The 24,847-nt window shown below is 48.7% G+C and overlaps 8 protein-coding genes across 8 annotated transcripts; 5 read left to right on the top strand and 3 right to left on the bottom strand.

Annotated features, from left to right (window-relative positions):
- Positions 1-626: 626 nt before the first annotated feature.
- On the bottom strand, positions 627-1,764 carry G6M90_00g104150 (uncharacterized protein; the record flags this gene model as incomplete). The annotated part of the gene is made up of 4 exons (XM_066131637.1): positions 627-995; positions 1,051-1,237; positions 1,289-1,498; positions 1,550-1,764. The coding sequence occupies 4 exons, from the start codon at positions 1,762-1,764 to the stop codon at positions 627-629; spliced, it is 981 nt and encodes a 326-aa protein (XP_065987656.1).
- Positions 1,765-3,182: 1,418 nt separating this feature from the next.
- G6M90_00g104140 (uncharacterized protein) lies at positions 3,183-4,334 on the top strand (the record flags this gene model as incomplete). The annotated part of the gene is made up of 1 exon (XM_014685924.1): positions 3,183-4,334. The coding sequence occupies one exon, from the start codon at positions 3,183-3,185 to the stop codon at positions 4,332-4,334; it is 1,152 nt and encodes a 383-aa protein (XP_014541410.1).
- A 2,064-nt stretch (positions 4,335-6,398) lies between these two features.
- Positions 6,399-11,934, bottom strand: G6M90_00g104130 (uncharacterized protein; the record flags this gene model as incomplete). Its single annotated transcript, XM_066131636.1, has 7 exons — positions 6,399-7,490; positions 7,558-7,725; positions 7,781-7,944; positions 10,030-10,171; positions 10,228-10,327; positions 10,399-10,526; positions 11,734-11,934. The coding sequence occupies 7 exons, from the start codon at positions 11,932-11,934 to the stop codon at positions 6,399-6,401; spliced, it is 1,995 nt and encodes a 664-aa protein (XP_065987686.1).
- Positions 11,935-13,026: 1,092 nt separating this feature from the next.
- Positions 13,027-14,064, top strand: G6M90_00g104120 (uncharacterized protein; the record flags this gene model as incomplete). The annotated part of the gene is made up of 1 exon (XM_014685921.1): positions 13,027-14,064. The coding sequence occupies one exon, from the start codon at positions 13,027-13,029 to the stop codon at positions 14,062-14,064; it is 1,038 nt and encodes a 345-aa protein (XP_014541407.1).
- A 1,490-nt stretch (positions 14,065-15,554) lies between these two features.
- G6M90_00g104110 (uncharacterized protein) lies at positions 15,555-17,164 on the bottom strand (the record flags this gene model as incomplete). Its single annotated transcript, XM_014685920.1, has 2 exons — positions 15,555-16,649; positions 16,718-17,164. 2 exons carry the CDS (start codon positions 17,162-17,164, stop codon positions 15,555-15,557), a joined length of 1,542 nt encoding a protein of 513 aa, XP_014541406.1.
- Positions 17,165-19,824: 2,660 nt separating this feature from the next.
- On the top strand, positions 19,825-20,796 carry G6M90_00g104100 (uncharacterized protein; the record flags this gene model as incomplete). The annotated part of the gene is made up of 1 exon (XM_014685919.1): positions 19,825-20,796. One exon carries the CDS (start codon positions 19,825-19,827, stop codon positions 20,794-20,796), a length of 972 nt encoding a protein of 323 aa, XP_014541405.1.
- Positions 20,797-22,605: 1,809 nt separating this feature from the next.
- phacB_2 (3-hydroxyphenylacetate 6-hydroxylase) lies at positions 22,606-23,440 on the top strand (the record flags this gene model as incomplete). Its single annotated transcript, XM_066131635.1, has 3 exons — positions 22,606-22,791; positions 22,834-22,992; positions 23,048-23,440. 3 exons carry the CDS (start codon positions 22,606-22,608, stop codon positions 23,438-23,440), a joined length of 738 nt encoding a protein of 245 aa, XP_065987766.1.
- A 308-nt stretch (positions 23,441-23,748) lies between these two features.
- phacB_1 (3-hydroxyphenylacetate 6-hydroxylase) lies at positions 23,749-24,340 on the top strand (the record flags this gene model as incomplete). Its single annotated transcript, XM_066131634.1, has 3 exons — positions 23,749-23,804; positions 23,862-23,980; positions 24,030-24,340. 3 exons carry the CDS (start codon positions 23,749-23,751, stop codon positions 24,338-24,340), a joined length of 486 nt encoding a protein of 161 aa, XP_065987643.1.
- Positions 24,341-24,847: the final 507 nt, after the last annotated feature.

Genomic DNA, 24,847 nt, shown 5'->3' with positions numbered 1-24,847 from the left:
GCCGTTGGCCTCGATGTCTGCTTTCTCCAGCGCTCGATTTTTCTTTCTTATTGATTCTTGGTTGGTTTTCGTTGGGCTCGCCGTTCGCGCCGTGTCAGACAATTGGCTCCACAGATCGCAGCTACCGTCAACTTGCAGTAAGTGATGAGAATCATCTTGAAGAGACAGCTGTAATCGCACGACAATGCGCTGCTCTTGATACACAAAGGAAAGCGTTGCTTGCGGTGCAGCGCCCTCTGGGCTATTCTGCACCACCGAGCGTACGTTGCCGCTTTGATACGCTGCTTGACGCGGGAATATGCAGCCCTCTTGTCCATTAGAAGCTTACTTTGAGCCGGGCAGATGACGGCTGGGTCGTCGCCAAGAGGGTGAGCGGTTGGTTGGGCGTGATTGCGCGCAGCAGAAAGGTTTACTTCGCCAGAGACAAGTGGCGCTATTGTGACAGCACTTGAGCCGTAGAGATTTGCCGTTGAACATCAAGACATGTGATGTAGTCGGGTGACGCGGCGAGAACATGACGCAAAGTCGGAGCTGATCAAAGCCCTCAAGCGACAGCTTGCATCGACCAAGTACTTACAGCCCAAACCTCGAGGCGTTTTAATAAAGGTTGTCGCTCATTCAGTCCTTCAACAACGAGGCGATGTTCGGCTAGTAATCACCGTCTCGACCTGAATTTCCGGTGTGAGCTTCCCCAGGCCCCCAGTAGTGCTCACTGCTCCCAGACCACCCGACGACGAGTCCTCGGAGACGGCGTTTGATGACCTGTTGACGGACTGCATGGCGTACTTGTACTGGCCAGCGCCTCCCACTTGTCCGGCAGTTATGCGGATTTGCGACGTTGACGGGAGGTAAGTGTCGGCATTCTCGCATCGCGCAAGGCGTGTGATGAGGTCCGCCATGGACATTTCAATGTTGAGCTTGACCATGTAGGCCACGGGGTGGAACTGTATGTAGACTACCTGATTAGGCAGTGACATGAGTCCAATAAGCAGGCCCTAGCCGCCCTCGACGTTAGTAAAGAAACTCGAGATTCCCGGGTGAAATACGTACGTCCATGCAGACCGAGAGGACCATGAGCTTGGCGTTGAAGCTAACCAGGGGCGTATATTTGGTCAAGGAGTGCTGCACAATGAGCCTTCTCTTCACGGTGCGCAGAAAATAGTAGTTGAGTCCGGCGTCGACGAGCAGGATGAGAATCTTGGAGATGCGGTCCCACACTCTGTTTATATCTACGAATCTGTGATTCGCGGATTAGCTATGCCTCATCTTTGGCCTCGGGGTAACATACAGCTGGCTAACTGGCGGGACGGTGTGTGCCGGAATCCAGATGCAGAACACTGCAATGTTGATGCAGGTGATGAAGAAGGCGGTGCCCCATTTGAGGTTGAATATCGTACTCCTGTGTTCTGCAATGATGGCAATTCGATTGATGATGATTTGCATAAGCAGTTGGATCTGGAGAACCCAGAGGCTCAGGATGCAAAATAAAACCGGTACCCTAGAAGCGGTCAGGATGCCGGTCTGCGGCTGGAATGAGCCGTACACTTACGTGGGTGATATGACGCCGTCGAGGAGGAGATATCCCACGACACCAATGGCAAGGTTGGCGAGAATCTCGCCCCAAATCATGTAGATGTAGGCGCTTCTGCATGGGCGCTTGTTCCTGCGGGTCTGCTTGATGGCTTCCCAAACGGTCAAGAAGCCGAATCCCAGGGTGAAGCCGGCAGCCAGGGTGGCAATCTGAATATCCCCTTTGGATGCCATGGTCGTCTGGTGGCTGGGCCAAAAATATCGGACAGTGGAGGGCTCTGTATGAGAGAGGAACGAGATTCTATTTATCTGCAATCGAATGGGGACTTGTGGGAAATATCGTCGGCCTTGGCCACGTGGCACTGGGTCTCCGTGCCGCCGGACACAACCAGCCATGTTCTTGACTTGACGTATTGACATCTGGTAGGTCCTGGGCCACGGACCTCTTCTCCGAGTTCTAAGCGAGTATCCATACCGATCAAGCTGTGCCACGGACCGGCTTGGCCGTGTAAAGTGGGCATGCCTTTGGGGCTCAATGAAGCTAGGGGACAATAATGTGCTGCTAAATCCGATAGACAGCTAGCATGCATGTAGAAGCAGCTCGAGTTAAGGTTTACTATGGGAACAGAACGGCGAGAAAGTACAAGGCGATATCGAGGAGCCGGCGGTGACCGACCGTTTAGTATAAAGCCTTGATTATTTTCTTTTTTAATAACTCACTTTTATTTTAATCAATTAAATACGATGTGCGACGCGATTTGTTGGTATTAAATCAAGGGCGAGTAGGTAAAAGACGGAAAGTACTTTGTACCTCCTGCCCAAAGACGAGGGCCGCGGATACATCAAATGTCAACGTGATGTCATCGTACATACATGTAGCTACCAACTCCCTAGGCTGTCCCTCAAGTGCTGACAAGGCCGGTGCGCACCACAGGCATTTGGTGAGAAGCATTGACCAGACTAGACCGGACCAGACTGCACCAGACTACATATGTACATGTGTAGCGATTTGATTTCGGATGCCCGCAGGGGATCCCATCCGGACCGTTTACCGGGCCCGCAAGAATAACCACATGTGGTGGCTGCAGAGTCTTCATTGTTGGTGCGCCGCATCTGCGCCCGCACACGTGGCCACGGGTTTGACAAGCCGGCAGAACCCTGTCTTCTCAGCTGGAGCTCTCACCAAGATTACCCAACTAGTTGGACATCGTACCCTCCAGACCTTTTAGGCAAGTTTCGAAGGCGGTCAGAGCGTTGAAGCCACTCCTGAATCGAACCATCCCTCCCAACGCCTGCCCGTGGCTCTCAAGCAAAGACTCGACAGCACCGCACTTGAGCCGGCGCTTTGACCAGACCGTCGCTTTCTGTCAATGGTTGACGCCACCGCTACCATTGCGCCTTGACATCAGCAACCAGACATCAGACGATAAAATCAGACAATGGTCCATCGAGCAGTCGACTGCGGCATTTCCACACGCGAGTCCGTGAGCCAACAAGTCCGGTCTGGTCTGGTACCTATGGCTAGGGCGCATCATCACACCGAGATGCCCGCGCGAGACATTATAATCCTACGCGCACATTCCCCAGGCTTTCCCACTCCAATGTTGTCAAGTCCAACAGACACCGTCCCGTCCCATCATTGATCTTACCCGATGGCTTCGTCAGAGTTGCGCAGGCCTGCAAAGGCGCAATCGCTCGCCCGCCACCTCGACTTGCGAAACACCTACGCAGACGACAATGAAACCGCAGGCATCAGGATCGAGAACTGCATCGGCTTCAGCAAGGTGCCCATCGGACTCGCGGGGCCCCTGCGCGTCTCCGGCCTCGACTTCCAAGACGACGCCTACGCGCCCCTGGCCACATACGAGCCAACCCTCGTCGCCAGCTGCTCTCGCGGCTGCAAAGCCTTCAACCTCTCGGGCGGCGTGCGCTTCGATGTCCTGGGAAACTCCATGTCCCGCGCTCCCGTCTTCGTCTTCCAGCACCCCGGCCACGCCGTCGCCTTCTCCCGCGCTCTCCCCGCCTTCCGCGCCAGCTTTGCCCAGTGGGCAGAGTCGACGAGCAGCCACGTACGGCTCCAGGAATTGCGAGCCACCGTCATAGGCTCCCAGGTTCACGTCTTCTGCGGCTACCACACGGGCAGCGCCGCGGGGCAGAACATGGTCACCAAGGCCACGCAGTATGCCTGCGACATGCTCCTCAGCGCCTGCCGAGACCGCTTCTCCATCCGGGACTTTGTCATCGAGGGCCAGCTGTCGTCGGACAAGAAGCCCTCGTGGGGGAATGTCAAGACCCCGCGGGGTGTCGAGGTGCTCGCCTGGGGGACAATCACGCCGTCTGCTTGCCAGGCTGTGCTTGGGTGCAGTACGCAGCGGCTCTACTGGGCGCAGCAGACTCTCAAAGAGGGCGGCATTCGCAACGGTCAGTTCGGCTCAAATATCAACACGGCCAATGTTTTTGCGGCAATGTTCATAGCAACGGGTCAGGATCCGGGGAGTACGGCTGAAGCCTCCTGGAGCCATTTGACTTCGGAGCTGGATCCAAGCACAGGGGTGCTGACTATGAGTCTTTACGTGCCTTCCTTGCCTGTTGGGACTGTCGGTGGCGGGACCGGATATTCGACGCAAAAAGAGGCCCTGGGCTTGCTGAAATGTGATGCGCCCGGCATGAAAGACCGACTTGCTGGCATGATTGCCTCTTTCGCCTTGGCTCTTGATGTGAGCACAAGTGCTGCTATTGCCAATGACACCTTTACAGATAGCCATATGCGACTTGCTCGCGGAGGGACACGAGAAAAGCTATGACGCATGTTTGGCGACTGCTGCGTTGGGAATCGACAACTGGTAAAGACTACCAGGTTCGAGTAAAGGAATGACGGGGTGAAGCTACCTGGCAGAGAGTGGGAGCTGCAACGGCGCCGTTGGGAAATCAGGCCCCGACGTGACCAAAGCTATCGGGGCAAGATATATATTGCAAATACGAGGAGAGGGTAGTCTACACTCTCATGCAACAAAGTGTTGGTTCCGCCTTATCATGGGCGGCAACATGCAGTACAGTGAACAAACTGGAAACTGGCCATCATTTGATGGGCTCACCAAATCACGTCGCCCAGGAAAGAAGGAAGAAGATGCAAACACAGTTACGAGCATGTCCCCGCGGGATTGCGGCGGCCATCGATGCATTTATTCACTCGGAGCTGGCCGCGCAGAGCTGAACGGAGGGCCGGGCTACCGCCGCAACGCTACAAAAGAATTTTTTTTATTAGCCTATAAATTTATAATAACATATTTTTGTAATAATTCACATTATTTCAAGTATGATATAAGTTAATTCCGGGGAGTAAAACTAAAATATAAGCTATATATACAAAAACTAATATCATGTTCTTGCGGCTCTAGCGACCCGTATACTTGCCTCGACGCAGTACAGTCAAGGTTGGATAACAGAGTCATGGCACCTGGGAGCTATAAATATAGATGCACTGCACGCTTAGCAATCCTAGATACCGGCTGATAATGCGCAAGCTCTAAAAGTAGCGGACAGACAAGTTCTACAAAACGGTGAACAGGCACTTGGACGACAAAAAAATAGCACAGCGAAAACACCAAACCCGATTGCGTAAACAAGAGTAGTCTCTATCATGGTTGCATTAGGAATGAAATAGAAATCGAAAAAAGTCTGCAAGGTGAGGAGACTGGTTATATACTCTAATGCATTGTGTCAACCCAACAAAGGGCCTAGCGGTAAGAGTCTAATATGGAAGACTCCCAACTATATATGCAGCGTAGTCATTACTCACTGGATTATGATGGTATTGTCGCCGACGTCGTCGGTGATATCTAGTCTAACTAAATTCCAAGTACGCAGGCGTTATAGTATCGCCAATAATACCCTGTTGCGGAGGAAATAAGAAACCTCATCAGCGCCCTCCGTTATGCCGTCTGGCTGTTTCTCTGTTTCCCTGTTTCCCTGTTTCCCTGCTTCCCTGTTCCCCTGTTCCCCTGTTATCTTCTTCTCTTTTCATCGCTCTGACACAGCTTCATCGCTGCCGCACTGGACGATCACGCCACGCAAAAGAAATTTTGCAATTATTGTATGCAGTGGTCGCGTCACGAGTCAAGGAATCGTATTTTATGAGCTACACAATCAATGCATACAGCATATTTAACATGTTGCCTATGTGCCCACGTCCCCGTCAGACATCCAGTGCGAGCCACCAGCACATCTATATTCGCCCGTCTGCTTGATTCAGTAATACCCCGCAGGACATGCCCCCAGTGCCTTCAACTTGTCTTTTTTGGTCGCTTCCTCCTTCCTACGCTTCTCTTCATCTAGCAACTGTCTCACTGTTACACGGAAAAGGCCCAACAGATTGTGAAGCCCAACAAAGGGGCTTCGCCGATACAGGACCTATTGGTTACACAGCTAGAACACGTGCCCGGGCAAGGACCCTAGGCCCGGGCGTTCCTTTCATGTATATAAAGCAGTCACCTTTCCCTTCCTTCCTCTTAGCAACTCAGGACCTTTGACATCCTACGAGATTATTATTGAATTGAGCCCTTTTTGCTCCAAGCCTTCATATTGAACCCTTGTCACACTCACAATACGGTTCCGATCAGCGCCTCTGGCTGACTTTTGCGCTCCCTTCAGATTTCGACATTCTGGATCCATATAGTTCATCATCGCCGAACTTGGACTTCGAAAGAAATTGAGTTTTAAAACCTGGCGCGACGACAAGAACACATATCTTGGGCATAGACCTGATTAGGTGAGGGCGGATGCGCAACCTAGTCAGTTAGGATGCCCTACGTCACCATAACTGTGGACGATATACGCCGGTCCCAAGAGACAACGATAAGAGATATATTTCAGAAACAGTAATACCAGAGCTGACGTTCGGTAGATAGTTCGGCGGTAAAATCTCCATAATATTTGAAAACCTTATCAGTAATCTTCAACCACCGCTGGTGAAGCTTTGTGATATAATGAGCCTTCGTGTAATCCCAGTATTCCGGATACCATCCTGAGTTCTCCCAATCGACGATCCCTGAAAGCCTCCCATTACGCATCAAAATATTTCGCATATTCAGATCCCCGTGCGTAAACACGATTTGATGCCCGCTGCGATGCGAAACATGCGGCAATGCGCCGACGCGAAGGGTGTCGTTAAACTCCTCCTCGGTAACAAATGGTCCAACGAAATCTCCTCTGTCACTGTCAACGTTCAACCCCGCAATGATTCTGTAATCATAACATGCCTTGCCAAGAGCATTGGTGATGGCATATTGAGGGGCAACCACCTTCGGTATCGCCCGCAATTCCGCAAGGCTTCTCTGTAGGTCGCAAACTAGAGTCGTCTCCTCGTCATCGCTGAGCGAATCAATGCACATCCCAAGGCGGATGCCACTGACTCTAGTAGTCAGAAGATAAGACTTGTCCGAGTCTGATACAAGATCCAATGCGCGAGGAACTGGTATTTCTGTATGGCGCCTTACGAGCTGTATCGCAGCATACTCATTGGCCAAGCTGTCGTGATATTCCATACTCGCAACCTTGACGTACATGCCAAGCGGAAGTCTTTGAACCTTGAGGCTACAAGTCGGGCCATACATATGAGCCCCGAGACATATGAGACCACGATACGCTCTTACGCGGATGAGGGCCGGCACCAACATCCAAACCATCAGAACGGCTGTAGTACCCCATTCTGAGAAACAGTGCCATCGGGAAGCTGGCAGCAGGTTGGGGACTCTCTTAGATATTTTACTTGCGATCTCTCGCGAGACCAGAGCCCACCGAATGGGTTTCGCGAATCGTGACATGATTTGTAATGCAAAAGCGTCCGGACAATCCACACCGGAAAGGGATTGGGTTGTAAAATAGTCAGTCCGAAGGACTGGGATCTTCTCGATGATGGGGGGCCAAGCTGGACCCCCAATTCTGATAACACTAACACGGTACTTGGTTTGTGTAAGTACGGGTGACCTAAATGGTTGAACATAAGAACAAGGGCAAAGGAATACCTACCTCGGATCCTTTGTCGATTGCGAACTGAAAAAACCCTTCGGAAAACGCTGCAGCCGCAGATTTGCGGACAAGCCAATAATTCCGATAGGGATTTGAAGAGGTTGCGTTCGACAGCACCCAGTCCAGCAGGTCGGGTCCAACGAAAGCCCCAAAAATTTCATGCAATTTCTAAGAAAACCTGTCAATAAACGTAAAAATAATGTTTGACCAAGACAACAACTACCTCGTCCACGTGGATCTTCCCTGCTGGTAGTACAGGAGCGACGACCAGCGGATCCCAGAGAGAGTTGCCTAGTCCGGTGATGCAACACCTACCACGGTCTCTTGCGATGATGTTGGCAATGACGGCTTTGTCATGAAGTTGGTAGGTCGGGCCTTTGTGGACAACTGTTCGTAATTAGTATAACTTGACCCTACTCGGAACCTCGTCGACGTACACAAATTGATCAACTGTTTCCAATCAGACACAAACGATTCCAAATCGAGGCCACCCCCCTCAACAAAACATTTTTGGAGCATGTAGCGAGCGGCTTGCACAGGGTCTGCCGAGTCTTGGAGGAAACATTCGAGCAATTGTCCGTCTGGGTACGGACGTTCTATGCTCCGCACGAATTTCAGTGCCAGTTCAAATTCAGTTGTAGCCTCCGCCATGGACAATGTATCGTGGCGCTAACGCCGACCTTGTGCATCAAAAAGAAAGAAGGGAGAGAGAGGGAGAGGGAGAGAGAAGTTGTTCGAGGACAGCGGGATAAAAGGCACGGGGCGACACTTCTATTAGAACTTGAGTAATAGCTTAAATTTCTTAATTTTATAATATATATATATATATAATGTTATTAAATTAAGTAAATTTTAATTATAATTATAATATAAAATAAAAACTAGCTTGCCTAATATAATTTCCCCTATAATTCCCTTTTAAGTATTTTTAGTAGCTTTATTTAATCCTTGTTATTAGCCTAATTAGGCTAGCTAATTTATACTTGCTAATATTAATTTAGTTCGCAAAATTAGCGCTATTATATATTACTATTTATTAAGCCAGGTATATTACTAGTAGGTCCTGATAATTAACTAGCCTTTTTTTTTAATTGTTTTATAATAATTTAATATACTGACCTTTTTTAGCTTACTATTATTTTTTTATATTCTTAATTATTAAATAAATATTATTAATTATTGTTCGTTATTTCGCTTTATAGTTAAATAAAATTACGCGTATAATATAAGTATCGTGCAAGCTAAATATTATATATATTATAAATACCTAAGATATTATTTATATGTATTATTAAAGTAGCTAATATTAGTTAAGTATATTTATTACTAGACATTTACGAATTATATTTTAATTATAAATACGGTTTTTTAAAGTATTTACCCTCTAGATTTATAATAAGTAAAACTATATATATATTTTAATATAGCAAATATATTATACATAATTCTTATTTTAAATAATATGAAAAAAGAAATTTTAGTTTAAGTAACACTTGAACTTCTTTATAAAACCACCAGAGCCTTAAAGCACGTGAAGTAGTAACACCAATTCTGGGATGCAGCTTCTAAGCAGAATATTACACGTATTAATAGCAGTTATAGTCGGCCGGGCCTCCTTTATTATTATTCCCAGGTCATCGTTCTCGTCGAGGTACTAGTACTATTAGAGCACTGAAAAATGCCGTCGGTTAAGTCATCTCCGTTATGGCTGGTCAAAGTGGCGTCAGGCTCAGTCTTCAACGATGTTTTAATTGACTGGTCTTCGGCGCCACGCCCATCCGCGGCGTCGAGAAGCTGCAAATCGCTGCTGTTTATCGTCTCCACTTGACTCGCGGTTAAAGTCAAGTCGGTAATAGGGTTCGGACTAGGCGGGCCACGACGAAGCCAGCTCGGGCCATATTTGCCGCCCCCTCCAAACGACCGAAAGCCAGTTGGCGTCCTGTCACTTTGCTTCTGGGAGCCCAGTGAGAGCATTGAGCCAAACACTAGGGCAAACCAGCGGACGAATCGAGGAAATACTATAGGAAGGTTGGTCGTGACAACTGCGACGAAGACCTCTCGCGAAGCCCATAAACAGGCAAGACGCGTACCATTGATAGGGTCCTGTAATAACACAACATGACGTATTAGTGATTGAGTGACCTAAGAGCTGAGAGCTGGGGGGACTAGTTGGGAGAACGAGCGGGGAGATCTTACGGTAAAAACCAGGACAGAACGAAGCACAGCACAAACTGCAACTAATAAGCCCCCGCTGAATAACACTATAAGTCCTATTTTCTTTACAGGTTTCAAAGAGGATTTCCAAAGCAAGGGAACTGGTATAGATATCAGATATAAGTCGGTAAAAATATTAAGCGACATGTTGACCCAAATAATTTGGCTGGACACAGTCGGCTGACAAATATCTAGAGAGTAGTAGAACAGTTAATACAACGTGATCTGACCAGTCTAGGGCACGGAGCAGGCACCTACTCCCGGGATCCGGCTGAATCTGCCAGTATTTGTAGAAAGGGCGGCATGCGAGAAGGAGGTTTGCTAGGACAGCAATCCAGCTTGTAATAAGCAAACCAAAGCCGACGTAAATGCGAACAGCGTAATGCCGTCCAAGGCCTTCCTGCTTGACCCGTCACTAATTGATACAAGAAAAACTCGGGTATGGCTGCTACATACCGTCAATTGCAGGTACAAGAACAAAAGCGATGCTTTCAGCGCCCAGAGACACGCCATATAGCTCACCCAGCGCCCAATCTGAAACTTGGAGCCCATTACCCTATGCGCAAGTTAGGAACTGGTCATCTATTCTTATCTCGGTCTGGGTATTCGACCCAGGTAATAACGAACCGTAGCTGAAACTCGGCATTATCCGGTGCGAGTGCGGCTCGCTGTTCGTCCGTCATGCGGGTATTTGTCAGGGCCCAGGCCATGTAGCCGATACACGCCGAAAGCGTAGTTAGGATGGCATAGAATAGCTGACATGTGTTAGCGATGTGTGGAATTGCCCATGATAACATGCAAAAACATACCGCTCCAACCAACACTAGGTAATCATCGGCTCGAAGGCCTTTTAAACCCGCGGCTCTAGCCCGACCGCACACCCTAATAAATATTGCCAAAATACCAATCGCACAGAGCGTCACTTCTTCAATCGTTACGGCTGTAATGCTCGCTATCCAAGCCTCGCTAGGTTGGAACGGAACGGCAGGCGGCATGGTAGGACCTTGGAGAGTGTTTCATCTGGATTCCAGATTCAACGTCGAGAGGAGAGGAATAATAATAACACTGTTGAGAAGGGAAACAAAGGCCCCGGAGGCTATATATTGAGCCCTGAACGTCCCACCACACTACAGCCTGGTTGGTTGGGGGTTACCGGGAATTGGCGACCAGAGGCTTTCCAGGCTGGGTGGTAAAACGCGAGGCGTTTATCGGACAGGCCGGTGAGGTCACGCCAACATGGAGCCCATGGCTAATAGTGACAGCCACGTAGCCACCACCCCTTGGTCTGAGGGAGGTGTAGGACTACGAGCACGATTGGATAGAAGTAGGAAACACGAAATGCGCCAGGTTTAGGCTTAATTCTCTTAAAATACTACGCCACCTCTTGCAGGTTTGACCTGTGACTGTAAGAGGTTGGTAGTGGGGTTCTATGGGGACCTGTAGCGGTGCGGGCACCGTGCCGGCACCGTAACAGAGGTGCCGGGCGGGTGCCAAAGGTGCCAAAGGTGCTAAAAGCTAGTGCCAGGCAGTGCCAAAAGGTGCCTGGCCACATTATCAGCTATGTGCATGTGGGCATCTTACGGACAGCGTGGAGCTGCGGCTGTCAACGAGTTTGAGTTGCTTGTGTGATCTGGGTCCTGTATTTCAAGACATTTGGAGTGTCGGCACGGAGCGTGTCGCAAGGCTTTGATATCACCTGAAGTTAATTCCGTCTACATCTCACGATAGATTCAAGTCCACTTCACGCCTCGATTCCCTACCCTACTCCAAGTCTATCTTTGCATTTCCACACCACGCACCTCTCCCGTATCCGCTCCTCTCCAGCTTCCACAGCGCTTCGACCGCCTATTCCCACACACCGTTCACTCTCTCTCCAGGTACATGTCAGTCTTTCCGAAAAAAAGGTGCGCCCCAACCCGTCAGCCTCATTGTAAACCCTTTGTTGACCAAATAGTCACGCACAGCCATATAATCCTGGGGAAACTTCTTCCCCTCCGGAAGGGTCCCCGTAAAATGCCAGTTCACAAAGTAGTCATCCTCCTCAGCCTTCTCATACGCATACCGTTTGGTACGCACCAGCTCAGCCAATTCATCATTAATGTTGGCAATGCCTTCTTTTTCATGTTCGGAGAAGACAATCATGTCAAGATCATCGCGGCCCATGGTTGTCCTGCCTGCATCTCTTTACGTTAGCACTTCCACAATAATCACTTCTCGAACCTGTCCAACAATGCCAGCCACCACGGAGCACATCAACTGCCAAAGACCATAGCTCTTCGCAGCGCAGCGCAACACCAATCTGACGACATGGACCAATTCCCACTGGGTATTACACTCACCAACAGGGATTTGTGTGACGAGGGCTTAGTAGGTCTTGGAACCTAAGGGTTCAAATTCAAAGATAATATCGAAGAGTGTTAAAGGTCCTTGGTTTTTTAAGAGGAAGAGAGGGAACAGTAACTTGTATATATATTTAAAGGCAACGGCCATGCTTAGGGTTCTTACCCGGGCACGTGTTTAATCTATGTAATAAACAAGTCTTTTGTCTGTGAGGCCCTCTGTTGGGCCTTTTCCGTGTAACAGATTGCCTCGATGAAATCAATGTCTTGTTATCTCTGACAGACCGCACTTCTTTCACAAGGTTCCTGAATGTTCCTCAACGTGGGACACAACCGATGCACCACTTCCACTCCTGTTGGCTGTCAGGCCTTCAGCAGCCCAACTTCACCAACCGGACTTCTCGTAGGCCCGTGTCCGCGACACAAAGACGTCTGGTACCAACAACCACCGCGTACAAAAATGTCTCAGAAATAATGGTCGCCAAGGGGGAGGGATAAAGCCCTCTTTATACGTCCCTGTCTCGTTTATCTGTCTAGACAGAAGTAGATAAGCTCCACCTGTCGCATCTAATAAAACATCGACTGACGTCACCTCATCTTTTGTTCCTCTCGATAAAGATCATTTCAGCGAAGCATGCTTGATGAAAGAACCACCGGACTCGGTTTGTGCTCCTTGTGCTCTGTGCGTCCTTTGTGCCCTTTGACATAAATGCCGGGACAGGGCCGGCAAACAGACAGGAAGCCGCGAACGCGATGGTTGAGCTGCAACAAAGGTTTCCACAGAAAACAGGATTCCCTTCTTCAGTTTCAGCTTCGCCCTGCCCTCGTCCCCATCCTCAGCTTCGCCAGTCGCACAGGCAGTAGGCTTTCATCATAGCACACGTCTTCCACCAACCTGCCCGTCATTTACGTCTCCATGGCGCCGGAAACACGGGCGAGCCGCAGGCGCGCCGATGCGTCGGCGCTTCATCCGTCGGTCGAGGCCGCCTCCCATCATATGAGTACTGCATCTAGCGGCGACAACCTCAGTGAAAACCCCGAGCCCAAGAGCATCAGCCATGACGCCGACCGTCACCCAATAGCGCAAACAGAAACAGAAGCAATCGGGGTGCGCGTATACGTGAGTGGCATAGAGATGGCTATACCCCAAACCTACGATCCCGACACGTACCATCCCGATAGGCGAATGCCATGGACGCCCGAACCAGAGCCATACAGTCCCGAATCCTATACAGCCTGGGGTCGCAAGCATTTTGGTGAAGAGTGGTATAGACTGCGGCAGACCATGATCGAGGAAAGGAACATTTTCCGCGAGTACGATCCGGTCTACCATCAACGCCAAAGAACCCTTAGGATAATAGAGCATAAGATCGAACGCCGGCCGTTTGAACCTTCCAATCGTGTATGCGATCCGGACTGGAAACGACTTTGGGCTCGGCTTTCCAAGGAATGGGGCATTGAAATTGTCCGTTCCCCGACACCTGAAAAGAACAGTGACGATAGCGATACCGACCTCAGTGGTTACAGCACCTACGATCCTACCCCTGAATATCGTACGCCGACTCCTTTTCCCGATGACCCGTGGGAAATGCTCGAGTATAATCACAAACGGTTCTCTTGGAACGAGGAGGAGTACGAATTTGAAAAGATGTTTCTCAAGGAGAACCTCATAGACAGTGCTAGGTGCCAACATGAAAACGAGCCAGGTGACGAGCCTGCCCGTGAGAAGCGGCAATTCATGGAAGGCTTTCGCAACTCGGACCCTCTTCGTTTCCGGATTGAACAGGGCCGCTTTCGGGCTCACGACTATCAAAGCGGATGGACAACGGAGCAGATCGAGGCCTTGTATAATGCCACCGTTTCCATGCATGAATGGATCAAGGAGAACCCTGCACCAGATGAAATGCGTCCATACCGTTGTGGAAAATTCGAATCATCTACTCTAGAACAATAGGCTGCAATAGGCAGCTGGTGGGATAAGAATACTGCCGCAACCATTGAGTACTACGGCGCGTGTCCGCGCATAGGCTGGGGTCCTCTTGGCTTCTCAATATACGACTTTTAGTCGGCTTCACAACAATGGGCTGCAAGGACAAGGAGGAGGAGGAAATCTGGCGCCAGAACACCCATGCTCGCTTGTGTAGCCGACGACAACAAGCGGCTCTGGCAAGCACCAAAGGCGATGCTCCGTCTACAGAAAAGCCATTGAGCCAGCGGAGTCTATTGCCTCAACAAACAGACAAGATTCGACATGGGACGCCCGGCAGCCGAATCACCGAGGCGGCTCCAACGCATGCGAAGGCCTCGGCATCAGACCGAAGGCGTCGTCCCCTTACACTTGACACAGTGGGTAAGCTCGGAAACAGCACAAGGACGGCATCCCATCGTCAAAAGAGGCACTTCAAGATCTATAAGAAGGAGCGCTCAAGCCGAAGGCAGGCAAGCAAGGCACCTGAATACGGTATGCTAGGGGAAGGTGAAATACCATCTTTGCGAAAGGCTTCCAACACACGTCCAACAAGTCGCTCAAGTCTCCGTGGTGGCAAAAAGTGGAAAGGGCAAGGAAAGATGGGAGCTTAAAGTCCCAAGAGACTTTGAAGTCTCGTAAATCAAGGAAGAGCGGTTAAGTGCCTGGCTAAAGGACGGAAGGGCTGAGAATAATCACCACCATGGCGGTAGGGGCGGCAATGGTGAGGATAGCAATTTGTATTGTGTAGATTGAGGTTCTGGCTGCGTAAAAGTCACTATCGCGGCAGGACCGGGAGTATTTGTAATGCGTTTCTTGGTATGATACTGGGATGACCTGGAAAATCTATGACGTTTTATTGATGCTATTACTACTACTATATTAAGGGCTTGATAGGGCTCCCAACCAGGGCACTCACGACATATTTCTGCAAGTTTAAATCACAACCACATCACGGCGTATCCTATTCCCGACATGGCGGATAGTTATAACAGCCAAACTCATTCCAGCACCTCCAGCGGTAAAACTTCAGATAGGGCCGACGTCACTGTCCACGAAACACAATAGGGAAAGTCGGGCGAGGCAAACGATATGAACCTAGTGATTTCCTCTGGAGGGGTTGCACGAAGAGTGCGAGGCAACATTGAAAGGAAACAATGACAAAAATAAGGGGGGAAAGAAGTGACATCGTATCGATGTGTCAAGTGCTCCTAGGCCCACCAAAGACCTCCGTTAGTTAACTTACCAGTCCAGAACGCCGGGCAGAGAGAATATTTAAAAGGCAACGGCATTTAGTATATTCCTCCCCGCAAGACAATGATAATTTGACGTGTCCAGTTTGAATAAATTATGCCTCTTTAGATAGAACATCAAGAGTACCCTTCCGATTCAGACAGGCAGCTTCCGTCCACCACCAGTGGTCCAGTTGACCATCTTATGTGACTGTTAATTGCGGTAAATTGCATACTCTGCGCCCTTTATAGTTCCGTATCAAAGAGGGACCGGAGCTCTGCCTGGTACCTTTCTTCGTCGTCCACTTTAGCCTTGACAACTTGTCCAACGTTCTCTTGCCAAAATGCCGAGACCTGCTTCAGGCCAGCAACCAGTGCTCTATCAGCTGAGAATTTGGGAAGAATATGATCCTCAAACACAAAAAGCCAAGCATTTATAGACCTCAAGCAGGTCCAGAACCATACTCCTTTAGAGTCCCAAACATCTCTCATTATGCTTGTGATCTTAATATCATGTTCCATCTGTACGCTTTTTTTTTCCTCATCCATGATTGCTAGGAATGCCTGCCGCATCTCGTCAAATTCGGCATACTCGTCGTCAATGATACCGTCGATGCTGCAGTTTGTAAGCCAGTATGGTACGGACAACATTTCCACCGGAAGCGCGCAGATCCATTCAAGATCAACCAAACAAGTAATGTTCCAATCATGGTCCACAAAAATATTGCTTTGGTGAAAGTCGGTCAATTGTAGGAGGAAAGGACCGTCCCTCCGATCTGACAAGATGAAGCAGTGCATTATCGTTCGAAGTAATGTCCTAATCGCCATTCGTTCTCGGGCATCATCTGCATCTCGCACAGCATGAGGGTCGTGAAGGAGGTGGTTATCATACAGCGTAAGAAAATCGGAGGCAAAACTGTCTGTAGTACGGTAGAGTTGGTGCTGCTGAATTGTTCGTGGTGTCCCGCTATTCTCGAAAATCATCATGGTGCATGTCAGGGGCCGGTTAGAAAGCTGAATTGTGCCGTCACTGGCATTGAATTTAAAGGAACCAATGTGCGGTTGTGGGAGCCGAGCAAGCGAGAGCATGATACGCGACATGCCCTGAAATAGGCGAGCTCGTCGACTGGCATCGCGCATGTGTTGCGTCCAGGTACATGAAAGCATCTCTCCGGTTTCGGGACCGATATATTCTAAAAGCATATAGGCGGTGTCAACGGCTGGTGCGGATGCGTTACGAGTGTAATTCGAGAGCAAGGGGTAGTGAAAGAGGCGATGAATCCATCGCCAGAATCGGTGGTAGACCCGAGCGTAAAGTGGTCGCTGCCCGACATGGGTAAACTGGTTGAAGCAAAGTTGTTAGCATCATTACCATTCAGGTGACATTGATAGTAACTGGGACAACGAACATGACCGCCATCAATGAGGCCAAAGGCGTAAAGGTTTGGTATCCGAATATCAGTGCAGTGCTCTTGCATCCATATATACGTGGCCACTTCGCAGCCGACTTTTTCATCAATGGTGCCAGGATAACGTTGCTCAGCAAGCTTGTGAGGCATGGGACACCGGAAGATCAACCTTCTGGAGAGGCCCTCGGAGTTCACCTCGACTACAACGCAAATATTGAAGCCGCCTTGCACCCATGATTCCGGTGGTAGAACAGTGCAGACGTCATCTCTGTGTAGTCGAAGATGGTGCCTGACCGTAGCTTGAATCAACTCCCGCTGATCCCACAGTCTACGTCTCAAGTTCTCCGCAGCATATTGATGTTGGATAGAAAGAAGGAAATTGGTTTCTTCTTCAGCAGCTGATTCGAATGAACGAGGTTTGTTGTGTAATAAGACGTTCCGAGGCATGGCAAATGCTGGATTGGTAGCAGCGAGAAAGGCGGATTGCCAAGCTTGATCGGAAAAGGGGAAGAGGTCGGGTCACGTGGCATGGTTGCCTTATTGCCTGCAAGTGGCCTGAACACCTGAGTAGGCTGGTAGTAAGTCTAATAAGTTACTTAAATTATAATAGTAAATATTATAAAATAGCTAATTTTCTAGCCAACTAGTATATATCGTGTGCACAAGACGAAACCAGGAGAACCGATAAAGAGGAGTGGCGGGAAAATAGCGTTTTTGCATGCCGTAAACCAAGCAAGCAACGGGCAAGTAACAAGACAAGTAATAAGAGCTAATAAATTATTTATCGTTTAAAAGCTCTCCTATTTTAGGCTTTTTATAAAGTGAGCCTGGGCTGACAATTTGCAACCTTGACAACTAAAAGCAAAAGGTATTATCTTGTTAATAAGATTAGCGTTTAAGCTAATTATGGTAAAACATAAGGGCGCTATACCGTAGAGGGGCTATTAATTGGCTATAAGAAAACACGTCGTGATAGCCGCCACAAACCTTCTATCAAGCTGGCTGAAAAGCTTTAAATTCAATAGCTGCCGCAAACCTTCTGACAGCCTAAATTCACTTGGTTGAGCTTCCTCGCTTAAACTTCGATCCTTGTCTCAGATTTACCTCTTGCGATCCAGGCAGGTAAAAACGCCAAGTTATCGTCAAAATAAATTGCTTCAAGTCTTACAAGAGTTTATCAATTAAGGAAAAAAATATTCAGTTACCTCGGCCTCGGGCAGTTAAGCCTACTGTGATAGCTGGTAAAAGCGCCTCAGCAAAATCTGAACTTGAACCTTGCCAGAGAAACTCAAAAGACGCCGAACTTTTCGAGATACAAAAAGATATTTGGCATACAGCTTATAACGAACTTATAAATAATACACCCGATTTAGTAGAGAAGTTTGAGAGTGTCTTGAACAATAAATTTGCGTCAGGTTCAGATTCAAGTGATAACAAACTGTCTTCAAGTCACGGCTGGACTCTAATACAGAGATTCGTCCAAATGAAGCTTAAAAAACTAAGTCAAATAAGAATCTTGATAAGATAATATGAGGGGCAGGTTTTATCCAAGAAATAAATTCCTTGATTGATAAACCTCTTCAGGCTGTCCCTGCGGCAAGTCCCCCTATTACAGCCTTGGGTCTTGCTGCCGAGGTAAGTACATGTAGTTTAAATATGCCATCTTACCGCTGCCTTGGTATCTCTAATAGAAAAAGTTTGTTTCTAGGTCAGTATCTGAACGAACTGCCAATCGCGAGGGGCTTTAACACGCGTATCGCTGTCTATCATGGTACTGGGAACTATCGGGTCACTTACTACAGTTCAACAAATACGTCAGTTCGACTGAGGAGTTGAGAAACTTGCTTAAAATCGAAATAACTCGTCTCTATAAGGAGCTTTCTCAAAGTATCTTATGGAGAGCGTTTTAATTCGTCGCAAGAACTGCTTGCTCTGTGCTGTGCGCGACACGATCAAGTTTGATGAGAAATGTTTTACCCAGACTAAGTTTTATAGCTGAATTATGAATTACCCGAGCTTCCGGAACTTCTTTGGGATGCGTACATGTTTTTCCTTTATTTCAGATATGCCGTTGAGGAGTGCCCCTTGCAACTCTATACCACGGTTATGACTTTTACTCCGCGGCAAAGTTACATCAGGAAATATTACCGCCACGAAAGCTGTCACACGGAAATGGGCCAATGTCACACGGTTACACAAGGTCTACGGTCACGGGATTAGGGCAGAAGGTCCTCACCGACTTCTTGTATTTAAAGACGTCTTTGACCTTCAAGGCCCTGAGGAAAACCAAGGACCTTTAATACCAAAGACTGTTATTAGATGAATTGAGTAATTGCTCCAAGCTAGGCCCTTGTCACAAAAGCTCTTGTTGGGTCAAAACATCGTCCTTTGTGTTGGATCAATGGCCATCGTACTTTTTACTACCTGAAAGATCGGGAACACACGTAGGTACAGCATATTCTCGAGACAGCCACCAATTCGTTCCGGCAACTAGCCATGATATTGAAATTCGAGATACAATTACTGGCGCTCTTTTGCAAAAGTTTCAAGTCCCACATGATGACAAGCCTGGATTAACAGATGTCATTGCATCATTATCCGAGGACGGTATAAAGTTTGCTATCAACAGGCATGACCTTGGCCTCAGAGTCCTTGACATTCTTAATGAAACCTGGTCAGAGTTATCTGAGGGTCATTTTGGAGCGCATGAGCTAATATTATCAAACGACTCAAGGAATTTATTATCGATATCTAACTCTTCAATAAGAACATGGGATACTAACACAGGCAGACTTATTATCTGTCAGACATGGGTCGGTGAACCTGCCAGGATTGTCTTTCCTGGGAACACCACGAAGATTGCACTCGTCTTAAGGGGTGGCAATATTGCAATTCTAGACGCCAAGATAGGGTGCTATCATTGCGAATTCTCTCAACATAGGGACGGGACCTTGACGAGTGTGCAGCAACTGGTTCCGTTCCCAATATATTGGTCACTGTTGTTCTCAGTTGAGCTTGAGAAAATATGTCTTTGTAGCCTTGAAACTGGAGCCAAGGAAATCCTAGAAACACCCCGGAACTATTCCAATGGAATATTTCGTCACGATATGGCCATGGCCATATCTACGAGCGAAGACATAGTCGCTATTCTGGCTGAAGACTCCCTACACATATACAGGCGACATAAACAAAGGGGCTCTACGACACGAAGAATCGAGTATACGACAACACTTTCCGGAAGTTTTGCAATGTGCAGATTGGCGAGGATTGTGTTTTCCGAAGACAGCAGATTCCTGGCAGCTATACGAAGCGATACGCAGATAGAGGTTTGGGACATGAACTTGAGTAAAAGCACCTCCCTATTCAAGTTTGATGTTGCAGTCAAAAAGTTCACAGCACTAGTATTTAACCCCGACAGCACCTTCTTAGCCGCAAGCATTATTGAAGAGAGTGGGAAAATCCAAACCCGAATTTGGAAAGTTGATTCTACCAACAAGACGCTGCCGTGCGGCTGGGACCGTGGTAACACGGCCCTGGTTTCCTCTGTCCAATTTTCAAATGATGGCCAGTGGCTTGCGGTAAGGTTTTCCACCTTGCGTGCTGAGTTGTGGCGCAGTTCAGGGGAGCCTCAAGACTCTTTTCTAGATGGGGAGAATGACGAGATAATAGACCTGGCATTTTCATGGGATAGCACCAAGCTTGGTTACGGTACAAAGGATGGCAAGGTCAAAGTCTTTGACATGTCTTCCAACCGTACCAAACATCTATACGATACTTTTTCTAGGGCAGAAAAGGCTCAAGCTTTGTCCTTTTCCAGAGACGATACGCTTCTTGCTGCCAGGATATCTGATTCAATCCGAATATATAATATACAAACTGGCCTTTATCACGATCTACAGATACCCGGGAGCGACTTTAGCAAATCTCCGACGTTTCCAGAGCCCAATTATTGCAATATATCTGTCTTCAAAAACTGGACTGTTGTAGCTGAGCAACAGGGTCGCATATATCTTTGGGACGCTGGCAAAGTTGTCAAAGTGTTTTTCCTCGACGATATCTTGACTCCCGTGAGGGGATGAGGAGATGTCGTGTCAACCGATCTAAGAACCATTGGGGGCAGGATGCGGATTGTATTAGGTTCCAATAAAGGAGGCATACACATCATTGATGTTCCTTCTGGAAATGTTTTACATTCGGTTGAAACGGGGCCGCTTAGTACCTTGGCCACGCATCAGGATGACAACACATTTGTCTCTACCAGCCAAGGCGATATCGACCTAGCTCAATTCTACCTTGTTGAAACCGAGACATTTCATAGTCCCAACCCGAATGATATAACTTATCGTGGGTATGGGGCATCGGGTTCCTGGATTCTAAAGGATGGGAAACGAATCATTTGGCTTCCTCCGCAGTATTGCACAAGGTGGACTGGACTGGATTTTTGGGGGAAAGAATTTGCAGTTAGCAACTCCCAGATGGCTATTTTGTGTAATAAGGGACAGAGAGGTGGGCCTGGGCCATTGTTACTACTTCACTTTTCCCAAGACACTATTGACTTTGGCTCGTGGGAGTAATTCCAAGAGGCAAAGTCCAATGCACGACGCACGTTGTGTGACAAGGGTTCAATTATGAAGGCTTGGAGCAATAGGGCTCAATTCAATAATAATCTCGTAGGATGTCAAAGGTCCTGAGTTCCTACAAGGAAGGAAGAGAAGGGTGACCGCCTTATATACGTGAAAGGAACGCCCGGGCCTATGGTCCTTACCCGGGCACGTGTTCTAGCTGTGTAACTAACAAGTCCTGTATCGGCGAGGCCCCTTTGTTGGGCCTCACGATCTGTTGGGCTTTTTCCGTGTAACACGTTGGCACGAGAGACCATCTACCGCAATAGTGAAGAATTAAGATCACCATAGCACTACCAACCTTCCGGATGTCGTCGGCATACGAAAGAACTTTTCAGAAAGTTCAACACTCTACAATGTACCATCAATCGTATTCGAATGTCTGGGAGGCGTCCTCTAGGAGAGTATGGCGACATGGTGGTGTTTACTCGATACACCGGCCAATTCTAAGGCCTTGGGCCTGCAAAGCGCGACGATTACGAAAACGTGTGCAGTGATAGAGATCAAGGCGCGCGGATTCAGTCGGCAAACGTCTTGGTCTTTGCTGTGCACGACATACGGACATGCCACGGATGCAACCGGACTTGTCGTTGATGCCTGTGTCTGGCAAAGGTGCCATTCGGAAAGTACCAGGTTGCTCTTTCTCGCATACCTGTCGACGGTATGCATGGACAGCTTCCGCGGGCTAGCTCATACCCTGACCACGTTTCATTCCGACGATGCCGTCCCAAAGACAGCGCATAGTTGCGGCAAGAGGATGGCACGGCAGTATGCGACTCGACGAGAAAGGACACTCGCTTTGTATGGCATTGAACAAGCTTTCCGGGCGCTACAGATGCAGAAGACCGTTGAGGTATGAGCGACGGTCGGTTAGAGACTGGTTGCAACACGTCACATATATTCGACCCCCACACAATACGTGGCAGTGTCCAAACCGCTTACAACGAAAGTACCTTGTGTTTACGTGGAAGAAAGATGGCTACATTACTACACAGATCATGTTTGTGAATGCTATTTAAATAGAGATGAGCGGTAGTCACCCATTCCGCCTTGCTCCGAACCACCGAGCTATATCGATATAAAGTGACCGGGTCTCGATGAATGTCCAGAAGACACAGAACAAAGCGAAACACAGTTGTATACATCAGACTGAAGGTTCAGTGACTTTGATTCAACAATATAATGCAGCCGCATTTCTCCTCTAGTCAGACTCTTCGTATATCGCCATATCTAATATAGGCTGCCCATAATCTCCTCCGCGACAATATGCCTCTGGTCTCTGCCTTTCTATCCGAAGTTAAGACTCAAATATCGGCGTTTATCCCCTTCGGACGAGCCCTATGCTTCATATTGTTGAGCTCCGTCGTCCTACTACCTCTAACCTTGATTCTCGCATCTCCAACGCGCACATGCCCCCTGAATCACTTCCCAGGTCCTCCAGGCTGGCCCCTCGTCGGTAACCTTTTGTCAATATATTGCTAACCTACGGAAAAGGTCTACCTCCAGTGGGCGGCACAGTATGGCGACGTATTCAGAATCCATCTCGGCTACACGCCAGCCCTGGTTATCAACTCAGTCGAGGCCGCGAAGCAGATTCTACACCGCAACTCCCAAGTCGTGGCGTCACGGCCTTCCTTTTACAGGTTCCACACTGTCCGTCATCCACGCCACCTGTCACGTTTTATGCATGGATAGCTAACCCCCTTAGATTGTGTCGAAAAATCTCGGGACAACCATCGGCGCCTCGAAATTCAACACCAGTCTCAAGCGTACTCGCAAAGAGATAGCTTCCGAGGGAAGCAAGCCAGCCGTCAGAACACACCTAGCGGACATAGACCTCGAGACGCGCCACCTGCTGCGGGACCTGATGAATAGCTGCGGCGACGGCCAAACACCAGTGGACATGTACATGCCCGTCTCACGACTGGGCCTCAGTCTTATGATGACGATATGCTACGGCCGGCGAATGTTCCTTGAGGACCCTCTCACGACGGAAATCATCAACGTGGAAGACCAGCTCTTGGGCCTGCGGAGCCCTTCGGGAAATTACCTCGACTATTTGCCTCTGCTGCGCCTGTTTCCATTTACGCCGTTGGCCTGAAAGGCCGCGCGGTTGAGAGACCGCCGAGACGCATACGTGCTTGGATTCAAGGACGAGGTGGATGGTAAAATCGAAAACGGCACGTACAGCCCTTGTCTGTACACGAAGAATTATTTTAGCACAAACCCGCTTAGTTCGAGTCAAGTGTCGATGATTCTGGTCACTTTGGTGTCGTCGGGCCTTGCGACGGCCACAAATACAGTACGATGGTGTATGATGCTGCTTGCGGCTCGGCCGGAGCTACAAGAGAGGGCTTATAATGCTATTCGCCGGGTTTACCCAACGGACAGCGAGGCGTTGACGCCGCTATGAGGGATGAAGAAGAAGTTGCCTACATCTCTGCGCTTGTCAAGGAGACGCTTCGGTATGGAAATTGTAGGTTCCGCAGAACTGAGCACCACGACTAACACTACTGTTGCAGTCTGTATTCTCCTGCCCGCGTCTCCCTCCCCCGGGCTAGTATTCAGGAATTTACGTATAATGGAAAACTCGTGCCACCCCACGTCATGATTATTCACAACGCGTGGGGTTGTAATATGGGTATGATCCCGCGTTGGACTTGCAAGTTTGGAAGAGCTGATACGTGCAGATCCCCTGGTTTATCGTGATCCCGAAGTCTTTCGCCCGGAGCGGTGGCTTGAGAATCCCGACCTGCCGATTTTCAGCTTCGGGTTAGGGTATCGAATGTGTCGGGCGATTTTGTTTGCGCTTCGCGAAGTGTACACTGTGCTGATGCGAATTATGTGCACATTTTCGGTTTGCGCGGTAGAACATCTTGACACCAACCCGATATCGGGATGTGGTCTTGCGCCCAATCTTGTGACGGGCCCGGCCAACGTGAGGTTGTATCTTAAACCGAGGGATGGGGCAAGCATCCAAGGCATCCTAAACTTGGATTAATGCTCTTGGAAACTCTCGTCAGTCAGTTTATTCGCCTGGGTTATCGCAGCCGCCATCTTGGGTATCCTAAGCTGCATTGGTACGGTGGACCAAAGTTTCCGTCATTATACTACGCCATTTGCCAAAGATGCGCAGCGGTTGCACGTCAGGGTAATACAGGTATTCGTGGTGTTCATGTGGAATTCTCAACATAATGTTACTCAAGACTGTCAACGGAGTACAAGGGGGTATGGTTGCTTCGCAATTCGAGCATGTTCTTTTATGACAAAGTCGGTCATTCAAGGCAAGGTTACAGTTCAAATGCTGCTGGAAGACAGCAATGATGTAATAGTGATTTACATGTTTAGTTTTTATATCCTGGGAGGCGCCGTTTCCCCCAGCGCGTTGGGCGGCATCCGTGGCCTCGCGCAACTTCGGCACTTGTTGCCGAATCAACGGACGACGACGACACGGGCGAGGACAGTGGACTAGACCAGAGATCATATATGAAAGACTTGGCTGCTTTTA

Source organism: Metarhizium brunneum, chromosome 6, assembly GCF_013426205.1.
Source record: "Metarhizium brunneum chromosome 6, complete sequence".
Lineage (NCBI taxonomy): Eukaryota > Fungi > Ascomycota > Sordariomycetes > Hypocreales > Clavicipitaceae > Metarhizium > Metarhizium brunneum.
The sequence above is the reverse complement of the archived record's forward strand: the minus strand, read 5'-3'. Positions and strand labels throughout refer to the sequence as shown.